Here is a 12,262-nt window from a genome sequence, read left to right as displayed (position 1 = left end):
ACCCTCACATCTCCTGGTCAACCAGCAAAATCATGGCGTGGGGTGGTAACTGTCGCCTTCACCGTCTGTCTCCAGGATCACAGCCTAGGGTGACACCGCCCAAGGACGTGGATTTAACCCTCCTTCCACCCCAATACCACGATCTGGCTCGGGTTTTTGCAAAGGAGCCTACCACCAGGCTGCCTCCTCATCGACCCTACAATCTGGAGATCAGGCTCCAGCCAGGAACCACCCCGCCTCGGGGTCGGCTGTTCTCGCTCTCTCCGGCAGAGACCCAGGCGATGGACGCTTATATCAACGAAGCTCTCCAGCAGGGGTTTATCCGCCATTCCACGTCTCCTGGAGCGGCAGGGTTCTTCTTTGTGAAGAAGAAGGGGGGAGACCTCCGGCCCTGTATAGACTATCGTGGGTTAAATAAGATCACCATCAGAGACCGCCATCCTCTTCCTTTAATGAGCACGGCTTTGGACGCCACCGCCCAAGCCACCCTGTTTACAAAGCTGGACCTCCGCAGTGCATACAACCTCATCCGCATAAAGGAAGGAGAGGAGTGGAAAACCGCTTTTATTACACCCACTGGACATTATGAGTACCTCGTCATGCCCTTCAGCCTCTGCAACAGCCCTGCCGTTTTTCAGCGTTTCATCACTGATGTCCTCCGTGACATGCTGGACCATTGGGTTTTTGTATATTTAGTGTTCCTCGCACTGTCGAGCAACACACCCAGCATGTTCGAGCCGTTCTGTCACCCCTCCTGGAGCATGACTTATTCTGTAAACTGGAGAAGTGTGCCTTTCACCAGGAGTCCACCTCATTTCTGGGGTTCATCATCTCCTCCCAGGGCCTACGCATGGACCCACAGAAGGTTCAGGCGGTAGCGCAGTGGCAACTACCTAAGACCCTGAAGCAACTGCAGAGTTTCCTGGGGTTCTGCAACTTCTATCGCCGGTTTATCCGCAATTTCAGTGCCCTGGCATCACCATTAACTTCCCTGACTAAGACAACCAAGCAGCCTCGCCCTTTCCGCCTTCCCCCGGAGGCCGTTGCCGCCTTCCATGATCTGGTCCGCCGCTTTGTAAGCGAACCCATCCTCCTCCACCCGGACCTAACACGACCCTTTGTTGTGGAGGTAGACGCCTCTGAAACGGGCACGGGAGCCGTACTGTCACAACAGGGCCTGGACTCCAAACTCCACCCCTGCGCATACTTTTCCCGGAAGTTCTCTCCTACTCAGCAGAACTATGGGGTCGGGGACCAGGAACTGTTGGTGATAAAGTGGGCCCTGGAAGAGTGGCGACAGTGGCTCCTGGGAACTCCCACTCCTTTTCTAATCTGGACTGATCATCAGAACCTCATCCATATTCAGACCGCTCGTCAACTCAACCCTTGTCAGGCCCGGTGGGCCCTCTTTTTCGAGCCTTATAACTTTCACATCGCCTACCGCCCCGGCTCAAAAAACCTCAAGGCGGATGCCCTTTCCCGTCAGCACACCCAGGATCCAAGGCCTCCTGAACCGATGTCCATCCTCCAGACCAAACGGTTCTTGGCCGCCCTGCAATGGCCCCTGGAGGCCTCCATCCGGACGGCCCTCCCGGCTGACCCGGCGCCCCCAGAGACGCCTCCTAACCGCTTTTACGTTCCGGCCGTGTGCCGACAGGAGGCCTTGAGGTGGGGGCATAGTTCACGGCTCGCGGGACAACAAGGCCAGGCTCGTACCCTCCAGTTCCTCCGCCGGGCCCTGTGGTGGCCCTCTATGAGAAAGGATGTGTGCGAATACACCGCTGCATGCGACACCTGCGCCCGGTCTAAGTCCTCCACCCAACCTGGAGCCAGGGAATTGCAACCGCTCCCTGTGCCCTTACGGCCGTGGTCGCACATAGGTGTGGACTTTGTCACGGGGCTCCCCGCTGCCGACCACCTGGACACCATCCTCACCATCACCGACCGCTTTTCGAAAGCTGTACACTTAGTGGCTATGGCAGGGCTCCCCACGGCTAAGAGAACAGCGGAGCTCCTCCTCGATCATGTGGTGAGGCTCCATGGATTTCTCCAGGACGTGGTGTCTGACAGAGGACCCCAGTTCATCTCACGGTTCTGGAAGGCTCTCTGTCGGTTGGTGGGCGCTTCCGCCAGTCTGTCGTCAGGTTATCATCCCCAGACTAATGGTCAGACGGAGAGGGCAAACCAGCAGCTCGGGCACTACTTACGCTGCTTCGCCTCGTCTCAACCGTCCACCTGGCCCCGTTACCTCCTGTGGGCGGAGCTCTCTCACAACCTCCAGACATCCTCCGCCACAGGTCTATCACCCTTCGAGACCTGCTATGGATACCAGCCCCCTCTTTTCGATCATCAGGTGCCGGAGGTGGAGGTCCCGGCGGCTCAGGATATGGTCCGCCGCTGCCGTCTCGCTTGGATCAGAGCTCGCGCCGCCATCACCCGGGCTGATATGGAATACTCCTGACAACATCGTCGCCGTCACCGGCCCGGCCCTGTGTTCCAGCCTGGTGACCGGGTTTGGCTCTCTACATCTAATCTCCGTTTGCCGGCTGGTTCCAGGAAGCTGTCTCCCCGCTTTTTGGGACCCTTCCAAGTCCGAGGTGTCCTCGGTCCGGTCGCTTACTGGCTGCGCCTTCCTTCCACTCTTAGGGTGCACCCTGTATTCCACGTCTCACAGCTCAAGCCGGTGGTGTTGTCTCCCCTCCATCCGCCTCCGGCCCGGGTGCCGACGCCCCGAGATGTCGATGGGGACCCCGTTTACACCGTCCGCAAGATTCTGGACGCCCGCCGCCGGGGCCGTGGATGGCAGTATTTGGGGGACTGGGAGGGTTACGGTCCGGAGGAGCGTAGCTGGGAGCCTGCCCGCCCGTTTCTGGATCCGTCCCTGTTGGCTGATTTCTGGTCTCGTCGCCCTGGGCCTTCTGGAGCCGTCCCTCGCGCGGACGGGGGGGGGGGGGGTCCTGTCATGAACTCCTCCTCTTAACCTCCTCTGCGGGCCTGGCTGGCACTGCACTCGATTTCCCAGCAACCCTGTCACCGACGCTACCCGGTGACGTCATCCCGCTGAGCCTATTTAAGGACCTGTCACAGCTGAGCCGGCACTCAGTCATCATCTCATGATAGACGCCAACCCATTCTAAGACAACTAAGCCTAATCTACCAACTCTGAAAACCATCCGGGTAGAGAACTTCCCACGCTGTAATCACTCACTACCAGACACCACTCTCTCCGCGCCTGGGTCTCAAAGCCACACTCCAGCTCAGCCGATCGCTCCTGACACAAAACATTAAAAAAGGTATAATCTTTCAGTCAAGTCTCCTCAATTTCTCTGAAAGAACTTTGACTCCCGTACACAGCATAGACGTAGAAAAGTAGATGCCGCACCAGCCGCTACTGCCTATGTTTGGCCACTTTTGCGGGTTTTACTTTTTATAAACTCTATGTTAACAGGATGTTTTAGATAGGCTTTAGCTCCGGAAAAGCTCAGTGGAGATCAAGAGCTAAAACGGCGAAAGAACGCGTTCACAAACCCGTTCAAGCACGCCAGGATGAACACACTCACTTTTACGTTCGTCGGGCAAAATACAAACGAGTTCAGTTCACGTTCACGAAAAAAACAAAGGAATTCACGAACGATTGTTCAATGAACGCGTTCTGGCACAACACTGTCTATATCTATATCTATATCTAAAATCACATTCTCTTGGTGTCTAAAAGCAGCCTGTCATCACTTCCTGTTTGTGACTTATGAATACAATTATAGACAAAGACATTGACATAGAAGAAGGTGTAGATGCTAAGACTTTATCCAGGTGAAGCTACAAGAAACCATTTATCCCCTAGTGGCTGGCAGCAGTACATGTTATTTCCTAACACTATGGTTACACCAGCAGTGCTTTATTTGGTGCAAACTAATTTTAAACAGGCCTAAAAGACTAAATGGAGAAATGCTGGGTGCAGAGAGAGACTGACAGTGGAGAGCCAGAGACGATGTGGAATGGGAATTGGAAAAGCTAAATTGAGCCAAAGTTGTTGGTGTTTGTTGTGCCGTTGGGCAGTACTGTCAGTAAACTCAACTTAACTGACTTCCTCTGCAGAGGCAGCTTATCATGATGCTGTTTGATGTTAACTGTGAGGTGCACACACACAAACGCACATCAGTCGTGCAACAGTATGCAACACAATCCAGACAAGTCAGAACTGGACCTTTTCACAACAACATTTTTCTTTGTTGTTGTTTTGGTCATTTTTATTCGTTTTATTTGCTAATTTCATCACTTACATTATACATTTGTCACATTCTTTGTTTTGAACCACTGCTGAGACTTAGTAAATGACGTATTTTAAAAAATATATATTTCAGCTTTTGTTGTGCTGTAGATATTTTCCTAATGCGATAAACTTGCACACAGTTTGGCCCATGTGTAACGGAGCAGTTATCAGAAGTTACTGTGGTATTACTCTAATCTGTTGAGACCACGTCTAAGCCTGTAGCATTTAGCTGCAGAGAGTTGCATCATAAATTTATGAGCTGCAACCGCGGAAAGTTGTTCTACTCGAAAAATTCTCCCAACCTTTTTTTGGAAGCAAGTGCAAAAAATTGAACATGTTTAAAATTATTCATTAGAGGAGTTTTCCTTAACTGTGTCCATGGCAACAGTCTTGAGATATCAATAGATGATGGGGAACTGATGATGACCCAGTTCTCCAGTAATGGACCATAGCGGTAATAGCTTCTGCTCATTTCATAATGTGAGCTGTTAGCCCCTGTGATTACCCACAATGCCCTTGGGGCTTGGTGTTTTCTGAGTTCTTATCTGTCAGGATTGTTGCTCTGCTAATTACCACAGGGCTAGTTAAAGAGCGGATTGTGCACTACTCAGACAAACTCTTCTGCTACTCAGATTAGGAATATCTCCAGGATTTCAAATGTACTTTGTGTACATTAGTAGCTCCGACATGTATTTACCTACTCCTGTGTACTTTTTAAGTGCCGCTGCTTTACAAGCTTATTTCAAGTCAGTGGAACTAATCCGATTTTAGATGTAGTTGTTTTTTCTTTCACTTTGTGTTTCCTTCTGTGAATAATTCCTGTCACCAGTCTGCTTTATTGTTTTCTTCTCTGCAAACATTAACTTTAATGATAAAAGACATGACAGCAAAACAAATATTCATACACGCTCACACAGAAGGTAAAATTGGCACAAATCCAACTTCTGACCTCATTCAGAATCAGTTTTTACTTATTATTTTATTATTATTTCCTTTTCAGGCAAAACCCTTCAAAATAAAACTCTCTCCTTCTTTTTCGTGAGCTAAGAACTTCTGGACATGTCGTCAGTGGACATGAAACCTTCTTAAGTTATCCTCTGTGATGCTCAAATCCCAGACTTTACTAAGCTTAACCAGCTTAACTCACGTAACCATGGCAACACATAGTCAAAAGTGAGCCTCACATACCTAAATGTATCCAGCAAACTGACATTGTTTAAATTAAAGTTTTATGTTGTCCTGAGTCTAAATGAAATCATCCTGCTATTAAATCTGATTACATAACCGTGTTGCACTTAAATAAATAAACAATGTAGGGTAATGGAAATTTAGTGGGAAGAAGCAAGAAATACACGTGAAGTATTCATAAATGTGTGTTTTTGGGAAATTGATGAGTTTGGTTCACGGAGATTGTCTCTCACCCTTGTGTTGCATCCCTAAACAAACAGTGCATAAAAAACTGGCTGCTTTTGTGAATCCCCATCATATTTTAAAGGAAATTTTACCTAATTTAGTCAATTTATAAGAAGATTGGTGCAGAAGTACAACAAAAGCATCTGTATTTATAAGTAGAAACAAAAGAAAACAGGCACCTGTATTGTTTGTGCAGACGTGTGGTTCTCTGGGGAAATTAGCACGTCTACCTGATGTGTACAGACACAAACGTGTGTATTGTTCTGACATTGCTTCCTGCTCTAGCTGTATGCATGCTGTCACATTAGCATCCAGCTGGGGGCTCCTTTCTTTCTTTTTGGCAACTAAAACACTCTGGAGGAGATTTAGTTATAAAGACAACACAGCAGTGTCACCGATTTAACCTCAGGCTGTCAGTGAGAGCTAGTCACACTGTGCAGGCCTCAGTAGAGTGGGAGAAAAAGAAGTAGACTTCAGGGTTATTGAATCAGAATCAGAAAAGGTTTATTGCCATTGTCAGTGAACAAACAATTCACAAACTAGGAACTTGCTTCGGTACTAATGTGCTACATATAACATGAATAATAAGATTAAAAAATAGAATAAATTAGAATAGAAAAGAATAAAACTTTCAGCTATAAAAAAATGGCAGGTAATGGTAACATGGCCGATAACGTGACTTTGTGACGAGTACAGAAGACCAGCATGGTTGTGTGTTTATAATCTATTCACAGGTCTAACGGCAGATGGAAAGAAGCTGTTCTTATGGCAGGAGGTTCTGGTCCGGATGGATCGTAACCTGCCTGAGGGAAGCGGCTCAAAAAGTCTGTGACCCGGGTATGAAGGGTCAGCTGCTATCCGACCTTCACACCCCTGAGTTCTGGAGACGTACATGTCCTGGAGAGATGGAAGACTGCAGCCAACCACCTTCTCAGCAGAGCGCACAATGCGCTGCAGTCTATGTTTGTCCCTCACTGTGGCTCCAGCGTACCACACAGCGATGGAGGAGGTGAGGATGGACTCAGTGATGGCCGTGTAAAACTGCACCATCATCTGGGCCGGCAGCTTGGCCTTTTTCAACTGCCGCAGAAAGTACATCCTCTGCTGGGCCTTTTTGATCAGGGAGCTGATGGATGGCTCCCACCTAAGGTCATGTGTGATGGTGGTTCCGAGGAAGTGGAAGGAGTCCACAATGGTGACGGGGGTGTCCGTCAGGACGAGGGGGAGAGATGGGGCTGTGACTTTTCTGAAGTCCACAATCATCTCCACTGTCTTCTGAGCATTGAGCTCCAGGTTGTTGCTGCTGCACCAGTACACCAGCTGTTCCACCTCCCTCCTGTAGGCGGACTCATCACCGTCAGAGATGAGCCCGATGAGGGTGGTGTCGTCCGCAAACTTGATCAGTTTAACGGAGTCATGGCTTGAGGTGCAGCAGTTTGTGTAAAGGGAGAAGAGCAGAGGAGAAAGTACACAGGGAGAGCAACACACACACACACACACACACACACACACACACACACACACACACACACACACACACACACACACACACACACACACACACACACGTGCATTGTTGGATATCCTTGAAGGCCGGTCTAACAGTAGCAGGTGGGAACCCCAGGATGTGGTAATGGGACAGTCCTGATGGATCTGGTACCTGACAGCCTGCAGTGCTTTGCTGAAAAAGAGGCCAGAAACAACAGGGAGTGAATGAGTTTTAAATCACCTGAGCTGCCCTGATCTCTCCGCTGTCAGGCAGCCTTCTACTTGAGTCATTTACTGAAAATACACCAACACTCATCATCCTTTTAACCTTTCACTCAATACCATAAACTTTTCTCGCATGAAACAAGCACTGTTATATTTTATTAAAGGTGTGGAACGCTTGTTAAATCAATATATTTGCAGTGGTCTCTACTAGGAATGAATGCCTTGGACTGTAAGTCATACTCGAAGGGCAAAAACACTGGTGCATCATTTCCAAGAACTAGAAACGAACCACAGAGCCGATCTTCAGACGGCAGGATTTGGAGTCTTATTTCCTGATATTTGGACATCTCACCTCTGATTGGGTAACAGCAACGTGACTCTACCACTTAGTCTGTTTGCTCTGCAACGTTGATGTTTTATCTCCACAAATAACTCAAGCCAAGAGGAGTTCTGCTGTGTGGTGAAGTTGCTGGTGCTAACGGTTAGCTTCAACTAGCTGAGATGTTCTCTGCTGTTTCCTGGACGGTAAAACCACAACAGCCTTCCTTGCCGCGAGTAAAGATGGGTGATTCCATGAATGTTAAGTGACAGTGTGACATAGATCTGTCAGGCTTTACAAATACTAGAGTTTCACCATCTATTTTCTATCAGAAGTTAATGCAGGAGATAGGTGTAGGAGACTATTTAAGTTAATGCAGGAGATAGGTGTAGGGGACTATTTTCATGTTCAACCTGTATTAAACACTCAGAAAGATCAATCATAATCAGAAATAAGATTTTAAAAATGTTTTTTTTAGTGTTGCACACCTTTAAGATGCACATTTCCCTTGACAAAATTATTATAAAACACCTGTTATTTACTTATTTGAATGTTTTCTAATACTTTTACATTTATATTCTTCAGAATTGCTAAGTTTTTGCATCAACATTGTAGTTAAATTAGCTTTAAGTTTGCGTTTGAAGAAAAAAATCTGATAAATTTATAGAAAAGTGTCATTAAAAACATCAAATCCCTTACAGAACACATAGAAACTCATTCTATTTGTGCTCAAATGTATCAGATCCTCTCATTTATCTGTCATTAATAAAAGCACTTAACTAATTATGCTCATAATTACCTTCCCTACATGTGGTATGCTTATTTTATTTCTGATTATATCCATTATAAATGTTATGGTCTACATATTTTTTACTCCTGAAACCAATAATTGTGTAGATTTTATTCCATTAGGATGAAATAATTTATAGTAATGTTAAGTAATCATCATAATTTCACATTAAAACTGTATTTTAATTAAACAGTACCCTTTAAAATGTTTCAGACACGTCCTATTCTGCTGACGTTTATGTGAGTTCCTCTGTTTTGTTTCTTTATTTACATGGGATGTAACAGGTTCTGAAGGAGGCGGACGGAGACAGCGCTAATAATTAGCCAAAAATGATTTAAAACTTTTTTATACCAAAAAGACAAAAGTGGAATCATTTCATTTCACTTGGCTTCTTGTTTACGTTGAAGAAAAAACAGATAAGCTCAGTTGGTTCTGCATAACCTGCAGATGTTTAGAGTGCTGAATAAAACATGTTGGGATATTTTAGTCCCTCCAGAGCACCACCTCCGCAGCTGGCAGAGATTATTCCAGGGCAACGGATTTACGCTGACATGAGGCTTTGGCAATCAAGTCCTGAAGTAAGATTGACCCAAGAGAATAACCGTTCAACTTTTTATTAATATATTTTTATCAAAAAAACAATAACATAATGATGTCATATCTGTAAGTTTGGGGCTGCTTTGTTTTGGATTTTTTAATCTAGAAACAATAAACCAGCAAAAAACTGGATTATTAACATTTTTTGCATAAAATTTGTTTTACATTTTCATGTAATGATCACATGTCAGTAACCACTTAAAGATGGTTGTTATATAGAGGACTCACGGGAGTTTATCACACAAAGAGGAGGTCAGAGAGGCGAAAACTAGAGGGCGTTGTTCCTGTTAAATGGTGCATGGATTTAGAGTTTGGAGTGGGACCAGTAAATTCTCTACTGAGGGTCTGAATCAGTCGTGTAGAAAGTGCTCATTGAGACTGATCTGCACGTCAGTGATTCATTGTGTTGCGAAGGTCGTAAACTTGACAGGTTTTGTAGATATGCACTACTTCTGAACTATTTCTCCTTTGTACCATTACATGCAATAAAGACTTAGCATTTTGTCAAATGATAAAAGACGTTTTGTTACATAGATGATTGTGTTGCATGCATCTTGAGTCAGAAAAGGGTAGAATGTCTTCTCTGGGTCAGGGATGAGGTCCTGCCCCAAGTGGAGGAGTTTAAGTATCTCAGGGTCTTGTTCACGAGTGAGGGAAAGCTGGAGCGTGAGATCGATAGGCGGATTGGTGCTGCATCTGCAGTGATGCGGGCATTGTACCGGTCTGTCGTGGTGAAGAGAGAGCTGAGTCATAAGGCGAAGCTCTCGATTTACCGGTCGATCTACGTTCCTACCCTCACCTATGGTCATGAGCTTTGGGTAGTTCCCAAAAGAATGAGATTGTGGATACAAACGGCCGAAATGAGTCTTCTCTGAAGATTGGCTGGGCTCTGCCTTAGAGATAGGGTGAGAAGCTCGGTCATTCAGGAGGGGCTCGGAGTAGACCCTCTGCTCCTCCACATCGAGAGGAGCCAATTGAGGTGGCTCGGGCATCTGGTCAGGATGCCTCCTGGACGCCTCCCTGGTGAGGTTTTCCGGGCACGTCCAACCGGGAGGAGACCTAAATGAAGACCCAGGACACGGTGGAGGGACTATGTCTCTCACCTGGCCAGGGAACACCTTGGGATTCCCCCAGAGGAGCTGGCCCAAGTGGCTGGGGAGAGGGAAGTTTGGGCTTCTCGCCTTAGACCACTGCCCCCGCGACCCGACTCCGGATAAGCGGATGAAAATGGATGGATGGATGGATGGATGGGGTGCATAAGACTATGGAAACATTCACTAATAACTGGGCATTTAAAACATTGTATTCACATTTTGTGCAGCTCTTATGTAACCTTTGCTTTTTATGTCTGTTTCAGACATTCCGATGGCCCATTGCCAGCAGACTGGATGGAAACGAGCTGCTGGAGATCCAAGTGTACAATTATAGCAAAGTTTTCTCAAACAGGTGCGTTGCAGTTTCCTGCTGAATGTTTATGTTTGAACTACTCAGACAAAAATCAATACAGTAAAATCATTTGGTCTAAAGAAGCTCTAATGCAGATTCAAATGTGTAGTGTTGGTTTAAAAACACACCAAGAAATTTAAGTAAAAGTAGACTTGTGTCTTCAGGCTGGGTCGATTTCTTTGCACCAGTAATGCCTCATGCCAGTCTAAGAGAGTTGCAGCACACCAACAGCGTTTCCGAGTTAATTGTTTGTGCTTTCAGCCTCTTTCCGGCCTTTTGCTCGCAGCCTGTGACAAACTCAGACTGACACATGATGCATGTTTCTCACCTTAAGAAGAACAAGCTCAAATTCCCCAAGATCTTCCCCTAAATGGATTAAAGTGTTTGTGTAACACGCAGAAAACCACTGAGCAGGTCAACGTCAGTTTCACAACAAGACATAATGAAATGGAGGTCGAGCTGCAGGAGTTGATTTATTTGTCACATCACTTTGACTGAATGATCAAAAAAAAATCTCAAGAGTGGAGGCTGCAATAAGGATCTAAGGCCTAGTCCGCACGTAGCCGGGTTTTAAAAAAAACGAATATCCGCCCCTCCAAAAACTTGCATCCACACCACCTCATTTAAAAAAAAACTCTGTCCACACGTACCCGGATAAATATGTTGTTAAGGACATGCCAGACCTGTAGGCGGCAGTACTTCCCCCGAATTGTATCCAGTCAGCGTAACTTTTCGTCTCCCTGTGGTTTTCCGCAAGGAGCAGTAATTCCACTTGCAAAAACAAACAAGCAAAAAGCGCTTGGACAATTGATAAAGCGAGCGCAGCTCTGAGGGCTTCCACGCTGTCGGCTAGTGTAAACACAGGTCGCACACGTGATGTCAGCATTTTTTTGTCGCGGAAAGTGACGTTGCAGACCTTAAAACTCCGGTTTTGTCCGTCCACACGCAGACACCCAAAATGGAGAAAACGCAGATCTTCACTTTGGCCGGAGTTTTTAAAAAGATCCGTTGTCGTGTGAAAAAACTCCGTTGTCGTGTGGATGGAAGGCCAAAACGTAGATATTTTTCTACGTTTTGGCAGATCCCTGGCTACGTGTGGACAGGGCCTTACTCAAAATTTTCTTTTAAAAGCTATGTATGAAATCTTGCTGATTTTATTTGGTTAATTATGTTTGTCCAGGTTTAGGCTTTACTGTCGGTCTGTGTTTGGTTAAGCTTCAGCATGAGTTCTGAGAGAGGGAAAGAGTTAGAGCTGTCTCAAAAATTTCAACTTTTCTTTTCCAGTCTTTTCTTAAAGTTGCACAGAGTGATTTCCTGCTCATCCGCCCTACTGGTTGCAAGTGGAATTTTACTGTTGTAAAAATACCTTACAGCAGCCTGCTGTAGCTAGCGCTAACAACAAGCTATTACTAACATGATGTAAATAATGCTAAAATAAACCACAAATGAAAAAGATTCACACTGTTGGACAAAAATATTATTACTTCCAAGTTCTGTAACAGCAAAGCCAGGTCACATCATGATTTTGTTGCCTCCTTTAGTTCCGTCAAACTCTTTTAGCTTTTTGCTTTGCCTCCAAAGACATTTCTCTCTTACTTTTACTTCCTGGCTCCACCATGATGTCAACAGAAAAAGCAAACATCTCATTTTTCTTCTTCCTTTTATTGATGATTAGCAAACTAAAAAAAGTTACTGCTAGCATAACAGTGTTGAG

General features: G+C 45.9%; 1 protein-coding gene across 7 annotated transcripts in view; it reads left to right on the top strand.

Moving 5' to 3' along the window:
• Window positions 1–12,262, top strand: part of otofa (otoferlin a) — a 140,563-nt gene that overhangs the window by 22,201 nt on the left and 106,100 nt on the right. For all 7 annotated transcript variants that reach the window (XM_015947369.3, XM_070543378.1, XM_015947365.3 and 4 more), the window contains exon 3: window positions 10,460–10,548. In XM_015947369.3, coding sequence (XP_015802855.3) covers window positions 10,460–10,548 — 89 coding nt within the window. The remainder of the gene's footprint in view (window positions 1–10,459; window positions 10,549–12,262) is intronic.

The sequence above is a fragment of the Nothobranchius furzeri genome, chromosome 2 (assembly GCF_043380555.1).
Source record: "Nothobranchius furzeri strain GRZ-AD chromosome 2, NfurGRZ-RIMD1, whole genome shotgun sequence".
Classification (NCBI taxonomy): Eukaryota; Metazoa; Chordata; class Actinopteri; order Cyprinodontiformes; family Nothobranchiidae; genus Nothobranchius; species Nothobranchius furzeri.
This window is presented reverse-complemented; position numbering and strand designations above follow the sequence as displayed.